Here is a 14,469-nt window from a genome sequence, read left to right on the forward strand (position 1 = left end):
ACACACTGTTGACTGTCCTAGAAGGAAAACTAAAGAGAAAGGAGCTGCAAAGGAAAGGAAGGCCGTGGGTAATGCACGGGCTGCATAGTCCCTCCCTGTCCTCCTAAGAACTCAGGAGTTTTGTGATATACAAACTCTCACGACTATTTCATCTCTCGATCATTTTATTGAGATTGTCAGAGACACAAGGAGGATGTTAATCTCCTGAAGAGAAAACTGAAGCTCAGAGAGGGGCAAGGTTTTACTCCAGTTGCACCACAGCTAGTGACAGGTCTACATTTGTGACATTTGGGCTTTGGCGGGTCACCTCCTCTTGTCACCACATTGCCTTTTCCCTCCATCCATGGAATTGGACAAAGCAATGTGGTGACAAGAGGAGGCGACCCACCTGTCCAAAAACAAATACACTTGAAATGTGGTAACAAGTAAGAAAAAGTAAAAGGAGTGAGGAGGATGGGAGAGAAAGGGAAGCCCAACAAGCTGAAACATACTAAAAATGATCAGTTAACCTTATCAGTTCTTAGCCTTATGGTTTTAATCTAACTTTTCCAGAATAGCCTGCCATTCTCTACATTGACTATGTCTCACATCACTGCACTCCTGACCCACTTTGTTTTTTTGGGTTTTTTTTGTTTGTTTGTTTTTAAGACAGTCTCACTCTGTGGCCCAGGCTGGAGTGCAGTGGCACGATGTCAACTCACTGCAACCTCTGCCTCCCAAGTTCAAGTGATTCTTGTGCTCAGCCTCCCTAGTAGCTGGGATTATAGGTGCACACCACCACGCCCGGCTAGTTTTTGTATTTTTAGCAGAGACAGGGTTTCGCCATGTTGGCCAGGCTCTGTTAAACTTTGTCAAACATCCTCTGTTAAATGTTGGAGCCAAACCTGGCCGCCTCTTCAGCTCACCACTACCCGCTAATGAGCATGTTTCATAAAACCCTCTGAAAAACAAATACCCTGGAAGAACATGCTCCAATATCACTAAGGGTACAACATGAGATATTTATTTCAAGAAACAAACATATATAATCTTTGAAAACATTTAGAAACTTTGAATACAGCGAGTGAAATGCCTTACAATAGACGTTGTTGCTGGATGTGTTGGCTCACGCCTGTAATCCCAACACTTTGGGAGGCCAAGGTGGGTGGATCACCTGAGGTCAGGAGTTTGGGACCAGCCTAGCCAACATGGGGAAACCCCATCTCTACTAAAAATACAAAAATTAGCCGAGTGTGGTGGCACGCATCTGTAATTCCAGCTACTCAGGAAGCTGAGGCAAGAGAATCGCTTAAACCCAGGAGGTGGAGGTGGCAGTGAGCCAAGATCACGCCATTGCACTCCAGCCTCAGTGACAGGGAGATTTAGTCTCAAAAAAAAAAAAAACAACTGTTGTTAAGGAAGATATGCAAAGGTTTCCCCTGATATCATGCTGATGCTTTGAAATTCATCAAAGGCAGGGGTCAATTTCACTCCACTCCCCCTTCAGGTAAGCCTGCAATTCAGTGGAGTCTGAATTACAACATTTTACTGTATAATGAGAATAACAGATAACATACATAAAAATATTTATAAATAAAAGCTAAGCTACTTTGCTACTATTGTTAATAATCTGGTTACAGACATTTCAGTAAGCTGCTTGGACTCGACACCAAGCTATTTCAGGCCTCGGTGCCAGTTGCTATGTGATAAATCACACAAGCAACCTTTTCACACAGACTTTGGTTAAAATCCCAGTCCCACCATTAGCTAGCTGTGTGATTTTGAGCACTTAACCCTGAGCTCCAGTTCCCTTATCTAGAAATTAAAGATACATGATATCTACGAGATTTATGGAGATTTAGATGAGCTAATACTTGACACATAATCAGTACTCTATAAATAAGTATCAGTACCCCTTCTTTCTCCCCAGCCTTCTCCCAGCTGCCCTGATAAAGAGTCCTTGGAGGTCCAGAAGGAGGTGGTTAGTGACTTGGGTTGAGGGGGGCGTAACAGACCAAGCCTGAAATTCAATTATCCACTCCTGTTGAAAATGCTGCACAGGCTGGGCGTGGTGGCTCATGCCTGTAATTCCAACACTTTGGGAGGCAGAGGTGGGCAGATCCCCTGAGGCCAGGAGTTTGAGAGCAGCCTGGGCAACATGGCGAAACCCCCTCTCTGGAAAAAAATACAAAAATTAGCCAGGCATGGTGGTGTGCACCTGTAATCCCAGCTACTCGGGAGGCTGAGGCAAGAGAATCACTTGAACCCAGGAGACAGAAGTTGCAGTGAGCCGAGATCGACCACTGCACTCCAGCCTGGGCGACAAGAGCAAAACTCCATCTCAAACAAAAAAAAACAAAACAAAAAACTCTGCATAGACATACATAAGGAGATTAAATTATGGTGAAGAGAAATACATCAACATATGTCATGAAAGAAATGATGTCTTCTTCCTCTAGGTTTGATCACCATTGTTATAAAACCTGTCCTGAGAAGACCTACAGTGAGGAAGTGGAATGCAAGGCATGTGATAGTAACTGTGGCAGCTGTGACCAGAATGGGTGTTACTGGTGTGAAGAGGGCTTCTTTCTCTTGGGTAAGTTAGAAAATGGCACCTTCCAAGGTAAGAACCAGGCACTGGAGCTCCACACAGTCGGGGCCACAGGAGTGCACATGTGATTGGTTTCAGAGTCTGTGCGTGTGGGCACCTCTGGCCCAAGGAGAAATTTTAATTTGGTTTAGAAATAAACATTAGCCAAACCACCTCCTTCTGCTTTTATTACTGAAGCATGGTTCCTGTTCCACTAATTAATCTCAAATATCTCCAAGCTGATGGAAACAAGGCTGAATTGGATGGAGATAGAGAGTGGGGACCTGAAGATGAATGTTTTGGCATTGAAGTCACCTGGCATATTGAGAGCTCTGACCCTTGTCTTGAGACTTAATCCATCTTATATATCCCTGTGCACTGTAAGAATCTAACAAGATCCCTTGCCTTAGGTTTTGGTCAACTCACTGACTGATGGAAATGGATAGTTAGGAAAGAAATACAGTGTGACTCTTCCAGCTGAAGAGGATAGTAGCCCAATGCACTTGAGTGTTTGGGGGAGAAAGAATGAGAAGGACAGTCCACAATGATCTTCAGTGTTTCTCTACACAGAGATTTATTTTATTTGTAGTTTTTCAAGGCCTCAAGGATTCTGTATTCGATGCTCTTAACCCTCTAATGGCCAATGTAAATTCCCAGTTGAAAAAGGACTTAGGTAAAGTGTTGGAATTTTTTTTTTTTTAGATGGAGTCTCACTCTTGTCACCCAGGTTGGAGTGCAGTGGCGCAATCTCAGCTCACTGCAACCTCTGTTGGCCAGGCTGGTCTCGAACACCTGACCTCAGGTGATCCGCCCACCTCAGCCTCCCAAAGTGCTGGGATTACAAGTATGAGCCACCTCGCCCGACCTGGATTTATTAAAACACATTTCTTGGTTGACATAAGCTAAAGCCATCTTGGTTTCTTTGAAAACAAATGCAAAGGCCGGACACAGTGGCCTGGCCAACATGGTGAAACCCCATCTCTACTAAAAATATATAAGCCGTGCGTGGTGACACATACCTGTAGTCCCGGCCACTCAAGAGGCTGAGGCAGGAGAATTTGTTGAACCCGGGAGGTGGAGGATGCAGTGAGCCGAGATCATGCCACTGCACTCTAGCCTGGGCAACAGAGAGAGACTCCATCTCAAAAATAATAAAAACAAATGCAAAGAAAAATGTCCCTAAAATTTCCTCCAGCCTCTTTAGAACTTGGCCTTGCAAAGATCACTAAAGCCTTCATGCTTTCTCTCTGTGTCCTCACATAGGTGGCAGTTGCGTGAGGAAATGTGGTCCTGGATTCTATGGTGACCGAGAAATGGGAGAATGTGAGTCCTGCCACCGAGCGTGCGAAACCTGCACAGGCCCTGGTCATGACGAGTGCAGCAGCTGCCGGGAAGGACTGCAGCTGCTGCGTGGGGTGTGCGTGCATGCCACCAAGACCCAAGAGGAGGGCAAAGTCTGGAATGGTATGTGCCTCCCAAAAAGAGGTCACAGGGGTCGAGCTACCTACTCTGCTTCCCTCCTTCTACAACTGGTTTTTTTAGTTATCCAGGAGAGAAAGGCTGTGCAGAAAAACAAGAGTTGGGAGTGAGAATCAAGTTGGGATCGTTCCCGAGTCTCTCTGATGCTTGTAGTAGGAGTGGGTAGGAAGCTGAGGTTGGCATTCAGCCAGCAGAGAGAGCCCAAAGGGCAATTTATGATTAGTCTACCTGCTTGAGTTTCTACCTGGGTGAAGCAGGCCCAGAAGCAAGTGAAGAGAGTCACGGAGGGAAATGGCCCCGGTATCATTTTCTCGGAAATTTCGGAGTCACTTCTATCACAGGCATGTCCTATGTCCTTATTACACATCATTTTTACAGTAAAGGAAAATTTTACCTGTAGGGTAGGCTTTTCCGATTAGACAAGCAAGGACTGCTCGAATGTATTAGATTTTATGCTAAAAACAGTTGGTCTCTATGGCTGCGTTATTAGAGCTCACCGTCATTCAAGCTTGCCCTTAAAAGTTGCTCTTCCCAGTCGCGACAGGGAAAGCGTGAAGCTTCTGAGGAGGGAGGAGAGGGGACAGGTGTGGGAGCTTGGAATCCAACAGCAAAGCCCTGCAGGTGCTCATTCCTCCCTGAGTCTTTAGAACACGCCTCCTCACACTTGAGCCTCAATTATAGGCTTCCTTGCAAGGTAATTACAAACTTTCAGCGACCCCTCCGTGACCGAGGTGGTTAAAAAACAAAGTCCTCTTCCTGTTGGAAAAATCTGACTCATGTTCTATGCAGAGACAGTCACAAAAACAGGAGCTGCTCTTCGTTTGATTTCGAGGCAAGAATTTGTTAAAAGGGTCACTTCGTTGCAAAGGCAACGGCAGCCGAAGAGAGGGCTGTACAGGAGGAGTGTGCTAAGGGCTCGAGGGAGTGACAGCTCTGTGGTTTTTGCTGGGCTGGAGAGGAGGCACGTCCATGGCTGCTGTCTACTACGGCAGTTTTACACATGTGACTTCAAGGAAGAGCAGCTCAGAGACCGTGGAAAGCCCAGCAGCCAAAGGCCACGGAGAACACGGGCCCTATTTCAGAGACAGAGCCGAGAAGATTATTCAATCCAGATTGGGCTATCTTTTGTGAGTTATAGCTGAAGCAAACGCTGAAAATGAATTTGTCTGGCATTCAGGCATTTAAGAGGCAGTGCAAGCCAAAAGGAAAATGGTCTGGTGCTGTGTTTCTAGCTGAACATCTGTATTTTATCTGGCATCCAGATGATGACACGGTCCAGGGAGCCAAGAGTTAGAGCAGGCTTGATTCCCCAAATGATTCCACGTCCCTTCAACTGGACTACGCATTTTGCAAGCAGAAACCAGGCTTCAGTGGTTCCCTTTTGTCGAAGCACCACACCCACCCCTCCACATTTTCTGCTATCACAATGTAATGTTTTTGAGGAGAGGGAGGAATTAGTGCATTTGGGGATTTTTCACTAATAGGGGACTGGGGACAGAGATGAGAGTGTTTCTCATGGCTGGACAAAAGCAATCAAGTCAACGACAGAGCTGTACTTTCCCATTGCCATGACATATGAAATAAGACATGCAGACCATTAACACAGAGAAATAGCCATTTATTCACTAAGCAAGGTAAAGCTATAGCTCAGCTTCCCCCAGCATAGTGTAAGCACTGAAATGGATAGTAAATGGGAAATGCATTCCATAAAGTCCTGGGAGTATTTGAGCCAATGCCTACTCCTGACTTCTTTTTCTTAAAAAAAACAGGATCGAGAGTGTAATAGGAGAGTAGAGGGTTCCAGAGAACAAGCACTAATTAGCCACACCTTTAAGATGATGGAAAGCAGATTGCAGTCATCCTGGGTCAATTCAGAGGAAACCCAGGCAAATTACAGAGTGTTTTTGAGAGGATATAGCTGCCTAGGTGGTACCAGAACGTTTTTCTGTTTCGTTTTGGGTTTTGTTTTATTTTGTTTTTCAAACACAGATTCAGATTCAGGTAGGAAAGGTAAGATGACACACACTTCAATCCATTCCTTCACCCATGCTGCTCCCCAGTGGAAACAATAAGATCCTGTTTGCGTCTGAAGACTACAACCAACCCCATGAGCATCTATCAGCACAGGCTGGGAAAACACCCTTGAAATAAAAGTCCAGCTAGAGTTCCCTGAACTCCTCTTTTAATAAGGTGGCTAATCAGAATGAGAATGACTACAGTGAGAGAGCCACCATTCTTTGCCAACTGCCAACAAAGTGGGAATACCTCCTACCTAGTCCAAGGATGCAGATTCCTCCACCTATCAGACAATGCCTGACAAATCTTCCAGCCAAGACTAAGTAATCAAAGATTGCGCTCGACTCTCTGTTTTTTCAGCCACCAAAAAGTCACTGCACAAATGTATAGATCATCCCTAGACCCTCTCTCCTGGTCACTAGTATATTGTGACAATTATTTAGTGTCCCTAAATGGCAGGAATAAAACCAATATTCAAGGCCGGACATGGTAGCTCATGCCTATAATCCCAGCACTTTGGGAGGCCGAGGTGGGTGGATCTCTTGAGGTCAGGAGTTCGAGACCAACCTGGCCAACATGGTGAAACCTCATCTCTACTAAAAATACAAAAAAAATTAGCCGGGCGTGGTGGTCAGTGCCTGTAATCCCAGCTACTCAGGAGGCTGAGGTTTGAGAATCACTTGAACCTGGGAGGCAGAGGTTGCAGTGAGCTGAGATTGTGTCACGGCACACCAGCCTGGGTAACAGAGAGACTCTGTCTAAAACAACAACAACAACAACAAACAAACAAACAAAAATATATAATATTCGACAGGCTGCAAATGGCTTCAGCAGTGACCCAAGCACCACACAACCTTGGTGGAAAGGTTCAGGTATGGCAGACCACGGGCTTTGAAGGAAGATGATGGCTTCAGCTGGTTTCCTGAAGCCACTTTTGGGAATGGAAGCACTTTCCTCTGCTGCTGTTAAACCATTTGGATTTTCTTAAATGGTTTCCCCCAGTAGTGCAGGAGTAATTTCTGCACATTTATCTTACCTCATATTTCCATCATTGATTAAAACCATGTTATAGCAGGTTCTAATTACATATTCTGGTGATAGTCTAATCTACAGAACACAGACATGGTGAATTAGCTTTGTGTCTGTGACCACATCCTAACAATTTATCACTAGCCTGTCTCTTGATCTTAATTCTTATCCTTGGGGAAAGACTGAAATCCCAGAGTTAGTCACAAACACTGAAAGCCAATCACATGTGAAAAAAAAAAAATCGACTTCAGTAGTGGGGAGATATGTTGCCTAATAGTCACTGAACTTTAGAAAACTTCAAAGATGCCATGGAAATCTGATTTTTAGAGAGACTTTATAGATGTGTACAGCTGTCTCACTTAGAAATGAGTACACCATTTTTAGTTATTTAACCTACCAGAACACAGAGTGCAAAAAAACACATGGCACTGGGTAAGTAATTAACTGTTTGGCCAGTAGGACAAAGGAAGCATCTGTATCAGCTTGCCTGGATCGTTATACACTCAGGAGTTCTGGAAGTGGATTGTGAAACCATTGACAGCTTGAAATTAGCTATGGTGGGAGTATTTACACCACAGAAATTGGAAACACTACAAATCAGGTTTTTGATTTTTCATTTTTCTAGAGACCTGTCTTACCAGCACACCATTATTTTGACTTCCATCAAATTACTTGAGAATTCAAATTTATTACTGAAAAATTCTAAAGCCTATGTCTACACCCTCTAGCAGATGCAGGCTTTAGGGCGCGGCACACATGAATTCAAATCCCGGCTCTGTGTTTTGCTAGCTGTGTGAACTTCAGCGAGTTACTCATCCTCTCTGAGCCTGTGTCCTTGTCTGTAAAGTGAAAACATGAAACTGCCTCACACAAAGTCATTTTAAGAATTAAATGAGAAAATGTATATAAAGCTCTCAGGACACATATGACACAATAAAGCCTAGTCTACTCCCTATTTGACTCGGTCCAGTTTTAACACTTGAAACACTAGTTTGCTTTGAAAGCGGCATTCCCTGAGTCACAAAAGAAAGCAATATTTGGGGCCACGCGCAGTGGCTCACGCCTGTAATCCCAGGACTTTGGGAAGCCAAGGTGGGCAGATCAGTTGAGGCCAGGATTCAAGACCAACCTGGCCAACATGGTGAAACCCTGTGTCTACTAAAAATACAAAAACTAGCCAGGTGTGGTGGCACGCATCTGTAGTCTCAACTACTTGGGAGGCTGAGGCATTAGAATCACTTGAACCTGGGAAGTGGAGCTTGCAGTGAGCTGAGATCACACCACTGCACTCCAGCCTGGGCAACAGAGCACGACTCTGTCAAAAAAAAAAAAAAAGAAAAGAAAGAAAGCCATTTGAGAGGGTGTAGAGATAAATAGGGGTCTAAGGGAAATGGCCCCAGAAAAAAGGCACCAGATAATGGTAAGTCGGGATACCTAATAGGCAGAATCCTGACTTAGCCAAGAATGTATACTCACAAAGATGTTGAGAGCAGCTTTACGATTTTAAAAAGAGAAGGGAACAATCTCAAAAATATAACAAAAGAAAAAAGCTAACTGAATTACCGTCCATACAAATAAATATGCAAACCATTGAAAATGACGTTTACGGCTGGGCACGGTGGCTCACGCCTATAATCCCAGCACTTTGGGGGGCCAAGGCAGGCAGATCACTTCAGGCCAGGAGTTCGAGACCAACCTGGCCAACATGGTGAAACCCCATCTCTACTAAAAATACAAAATATTAGCCAGGCATGGTGGTGCTTGCCTATAGTCCCAGCTACTTGGGAGGCTGAGGCAGGAGAATCGCTTGAACCTGGGAGCCAGAGGCTGCAACAAGCTGAGATGGCGCCACTGCACTCTGGCCTGGGAAACAGAGCAAGACTCCTCGTGGAAAAAAAAAAAAAAGATGTTTACAAGGAATGTTAATGACAAGAGAAAATGCCTACGAGATTTATAGTGTTAAATGCAGTGTTCAGGGTCAGTCTTATGTATACAGAAGCTATAAATGATGACACACATATACATAGATGTAATTATACTCACACACCCAATATGAAGATGAGACATCCATGTACCACAGTATACACAGCAGACATTTCTGGGTGGTGGGATTATAGGTGAAGTTTATCTTCGTTATCCTTTTTGCATTAAAAAAAAAACTAAACACTTTTTTTTTTAATAAAAAAGAAGCTGTGCCCACTGCAAACCTATCTGTGGTGAAGAGCCTGCTGCAGGAGCGACGAAGGTGGAAAGTTCAAATCAAAAGAGGTAACAGGGAAATAGGGAGGAGACAATCACAGCAGCAGAGACTGTCTCTGGAGATGGTCTCTGTGGAGAAATCACCCAAAGAAGCTGGGAGGCCAGATGCAAACGGGGTGCAGAGATGCAGAGGTCATTAGAAAAAGATGGAGAGAGGAGGGGGCCATAGACACAACATATCAGTGGGCACTCAGAGGGAAGACTGTGAGAAGTTCCGCAGTGGAGATTTCTGTAACAGATAAGGACATTCGTGACGTGCTAAATGGTCATGGCTGGCAGAGGCTATCAAGAAAACCCTCTGTCCTTGCAGAACTTTAATAGGCTAAGGAAGCACCTCTGCCTTCCCAGCCATCGCAGCATTGTTTGAAATCACAAAGACTGGAAAAAACTAAGTGGTTACCAGTAGGAGATGAGAGAAATAAAGTCGATGTATTCATACAATAGAATACTATGGAGCCACCAAAAGGAAGAGGTTCTTTCTGTACTGCTAAAGAATGATCTCCAAATATATTGCTTGTTTACTTTACAAGCAAGGTGATAAACCATGTGAATAGATACAGCTTGTATGAAAAAGGGTGGAGAAGGGATTGGGAGGGAGACATCACAGTACATGCCTTTTCTCCATTTTGCACCATGTGTGAATTATGTATTAAATAAAAAATAAATAGAATAAATGAACCTCTTGCTTTATATAGTTTAGCTACAGTCATTTCTGAAGAATGGACACTGCACTTTCGGGTCAAAGTGGTTCTTTTTTTTTTTTTTTTGCGGTCCTGTCCAGTCTAGAATTTCCAAAGTTGGAAAAAGAGAAACTATGATCATGGTTAAAATTTACTTGTTGAGATTAAGTCCCCAATCTTTTATGATAAAGAACTCTTGCTGGGGAGGACTTTATGCCCTGCCCAGGCCTAATTGCTAAATTAACTGCTTGTACAGATCTCCCTCTGGTGGACATATGAAGACATTACAGAATTTTATTTTATTTTTATTTGTTATTATTTTTTAAGAGACAAGGTTTCACTATGTTGTCCAGGCTGGTCTCAAACTCTTGGCTTCGAGCTATCCTCCCACCTTAGCCTCCCAAATTGCTGCGATTACAGACATAAGCCACCGTGCTTGGCTGACAGTACAGAATTTTATACCAGGTGTATGCAGTAAAATACCAAATTGCCAGAATGTGAGATACATGTAATTATAAATATGTGCATATTTGTAGATATAGACATTAAAACTTATACAAATATGAGAAAATTGATGAAAACTCATGTCTTTATAAATATATTTTAGTATATACATGATAACATCAAAGGAAAATCAGCCTGAAGCCTGGATGTAGAACTTTGAAGATTTGCAAGGTGTTCACTGTCTGATTAATATTGTTGCCTTATTATTCTTTGAACAACTGCTCTCAGCCATTCAGTGAGCATTTGACTATTAGCAACAGGATTGTTGCTCGCCTTTCAGCTGCCTTCTCTTTGGGGCTGAGTGATACTGCAGGTTTAAAAAGCCTTCGGGGACAGAGTCGGTTACTTTGACAGGCATGCGGAACACCTTTGTGACAGTCCTGTGGCTAAGGTGGCTCTGCACAAGGCTAAATTCAGCCCTTAGCAGATGCCCCAGAGAGAATACACCAGTCGATCATCAGCTTTAATTAGTATATTGGAAAACCAGGGGCCTGGCTACAGTGGCTCACACCTGTAATCCCAGCAATTTGGGAGATCAAGGCAGGTGGATCACCTGAGGTCAGGAGTTCAAGACCAGACTGGGCAACATGGTGAAACCCCATCTTTACTAAAAATACAAAAATTAGCCAGGCTTGGTGGCAGGCGCCTGTAATCCCAGCTACTTGGGAGGCTGAGACCAGAGAATCGCTTGAACCTGGGAGGTGAAGGTTGCAGTGAGCCAAGATTGCACCACTGCGCTCCAGCCTGGGCGATGGAGTGAGACTCTGTCTCAAAAAATAAAAGAAAGCCAGGGTAAATTTTTCTCTCCAAGCTAGGAAAAAACCAGCTACCCAGCCTGGCAGCCTAATCATTTATATCTCCATCTCCATCTCCACCTGTATTTGCATCTATCCGCATATCTGTGTCTATCCATCCTATGTATGTATCTTTCTATCATCTGTATTTGAATCTAGTTTCATCTATGGCAAGGCTCATCAGCTTTGTATCCATGACTGTCATCATAGAAGCTGAGCAGGCCACCCAGGTATGAAACCAGAGGGAAGGAAGAGGGGAGGAGAACAAGCCTCAGAAATGGAGTGGAATGGTGGCAGGAGAGAATCAACAGGAAGCTGAAGGAACGACCATTTACTGCACCACTATGTTAAGCACTTGACACGTATTATCTCATTTAGTCTTCACAACAATTCTATAAGGGCAGAATTATTTTCTCTCATTTTAGAGACAAGGAAAGTAAGACTCTGAGAGTTTAATTACTGTATCCATGGTTACCCTACCCTTCGGCGGCATAGCTGGGATCTGAAGGCAGGTGTGACTAGAGAGCCATCTATACCTGGCTGACTATTAGGATGAGAAGAAAGAAGATGAAAGGCGAGAGAGGAAGGAAGGGAGAAAGGGAGGGAGGAGGTAATGAAGGAAAATGGTAAGATGTCAACATTGATTGAGGGTCAGGGTCATTGAAATCCCACATTCTGAGCTAGAACTTCGTTTTCTAATGTTTTCCTGTGTGAGCCATGCTGATTACTGAGCAATCCCTGAGCTCTAGTCAAGGTCTCAATATGTATTGATTGAGTGATGTCTTGAAGCTGTTCTGTCTTTGAAATTGTCCCATGGAGTTGCTGAGGTGACTTCCTGGGAAAGCCTGCCCATCAAATGCTGTTGGAGGGAAAGGGAGAAGGGAACACTTCCAATGTTTCCCTGGTTAATGGTATATTAACCTGGGACAACCTACTTATAGCCCGACCAACCAGAAAGCTTGTGAGTAGGGGATAATTTTGATGTTTAACAATGATTTGGGACAAACTTAAGATGAGACAAATTTAGGTTGCATAGCACAGTAGCTACTCTGAAGAACACAGTGACCCAAACATTGACCAATAATAAAATCTGATTTTCAAAGAACAAAAACAGAAAAAAAAAAAAAAAAAGAAAAGAGTTTCCTCCACAAGAGGTACAATGAATTCTCAATTATCACCTTGGAGTGAAGAGAAATGGTCATCCAGCCAGGCGCGGTGGCTCACACCTGTAATCCCAGCACTTTGGGAGGCTGAGGCGGGTGGATCACCTGAGGTCAGGAGTTCAAGACCAGCCTGGTCAACATGGCAAAACCCTGTCTCTGCTAAAAATACAAAAATTAGCTGGGCATGGTAGTGCGCACCTGTAATTCCAGCTACTTGGGAGACTGAGGCAGGAGAATCACTTCAGCCTAGGAGGCAGAGGTGGCAGTGAGCCAAGATCACACCGCTATACTCCAGCCTGGGCTACAGAGCGAGACTCTGTCTCAAAAAAAGAAAAGAAAAGGTCATCCAACAATCTTGGCAATAGAAGTGATTACCTTTGACTCATAAACTCACTCACAAGTGCATACACACAAATACAAACTCACTCCCATTTTTAACACACAAAAGAAGTAATTATTTGTTCAGATATCCCCACAGTATTTGAGGCTATCTTGTAGAATACCACATTCCTTGTGGTACCACACACTAGTGTGGTATCTTTCTTGATAATCAATTGCAAACGGAGTAAGAGAAAAAAAAATAAATGAAGTCTACACGATGGCAATGAGCCAGTGCCAACAATCAGCTCATGTACAATCAAAAGGATTCCATTTGGGGCAGGAAAAGAGACTAGGTAACCCATGAGATCTTTTTCAGTACTGGAATCCTATGTGCCTGTTCAAAGGAGAAGCCTGAACTGTTGTTTCTTTCTCATATAGATATTTTGAGAAAATCCCAGCCTTGTCATTCTTCTTGTAATACCTGCAATGGATCTGCAACTCTGTGCACTTCATGTCCCAAAGGTTAGTGTGTTACGTGACAGAAGATGGCAGCAGTCAAGCCAAGTCATTGAAACTCATATGTAGTGGCATCTTGGTGTAAGGAGGTCTGTAAGGCCTTGATCTACTCCCATCACATGTTCCTATTACAGTGGCTACTCGGGAGACACACAGGGACCCAAACATTGACCAATAATAAAAACTGGCTTTCAAAGGACAATACAAAGAAGTGGTTGGGTACAGTGGTTCACACCTGTAATCCTACATTTTGAGAGGCTGAGGCAGGAGGATTTCTTGAGCCCAGGAGTTTGAGATCAGCCTGGGCAACATAGTGAGTCCCCACCTCTATAAAAATTTTAAAAATTAGCTGGGCATGGTGGCATGTCCCTGTAGTTCCAGCTACTTGGGAGGCTGAAATGAAAGCATTGCTTGGCCCCAGGAGGTCAAGGCTGCAGTGAACCATGATCATGCCACTGTGCTCCAGCCTGGGTGAAAGAGCAAGAGCCTGTCTTAAAAAAGAAAAAAGTTTCTTAATCTAAAGGCATGATGAAGAGGGAGGGAGGAAGGAATAAGAGCAGCAACATAACAGCTTGATAACTTATCAATTGCTTCATCTATAAAAACAAAAATCACAAATATCATAACTTCCCTGAATTAGGGGAATATTTTACTTAAATGGTACACTGACATAAAGAATGTTTAAGTGGGCTGGGCATGATGGCTCATGCCTATAATCCCAACACTTTGGGAGGCTGAAGCAGGAGGATCACTTGAGGCCAGGAATTGGAGGCCAGCCTGGCCAACATGGCAAATCCCCGTCTCTACTAAAAATACAAAAATTAGCCACATGTGTTGGCACATGCCTGTAATCCCAGGCTACGTGGGAGGCTGAGATATGAGATCACTTGAACCTGGGAGGTAGAGTTTGCAGTGTGCACTTCAACCTGGATGACAGAGCAAGACGCTGCCTCAAAAAAAAAAAAAAAAGAACGTTTACATGTTTACATGATCATTATAAAGTCCATGTTGGAATGTACAACGTTAATAGTGGAATCTGATGCAAAAGCAGAAAAATTTACAATAATAGGCAAGCCACGATTATAATCATATAAAATATAAAAGGTTACACTCAAAAAGCTAAAGCATTTTCCTGGAAT

General features: G+C 43.6%; 1 protein-coding gene across 2 annotated transcripts in view; it reads left to right on the forward strand.

Annotated features, from left to right (window-relative positions):
- PCSK5 (proprotein convertase subtilisin/kexin type 5) overlaps positions 1-14,469 on the forward strand; it is a 468,314-nt gene that overhangs the window by 403,732 nt on the left and 50,113 nt on the right. Inside the window, exons 26-29 of one of the 2 annotated variants that reach the window (XM_054502928.2) lie at positions 2,439-2,575; positions 3,833-4,033; positions 9,281-9,361; positions 13,253-13,336. In XM_054502928.2, coding sequence (XP_054358903.1) covers positions 2,439-2,575; positions 3,833-4,033; positions 9,281-9,361; positions 13,253-13,336 — 503 coding nt within the window. The remainder of the gene's footprint in view (positions 1-2,438; positions 2,576-3,832; positions 4,034-9,280; positions 9,362-13,252; positions 13,337-14,469) is intronic. The other variant, XM_054502929.2, reaches the window with a different exon arrangement.

The sequence above is a fragment of the Pongo pygmaeus genome, chromosome 13 (assembly GCF_028885625.2).
Source record: "Pongo pygmaeus isolate AG05252 chromosome 13, NHGRI_mPonPyg2-v2.0_pri, whole genome shotgun sequence".
NCBI lineage: Eukaryota > Metazoa > Chordata > Mammalia > Primates > Hominidae > Pongo > Pongo pygmaeus.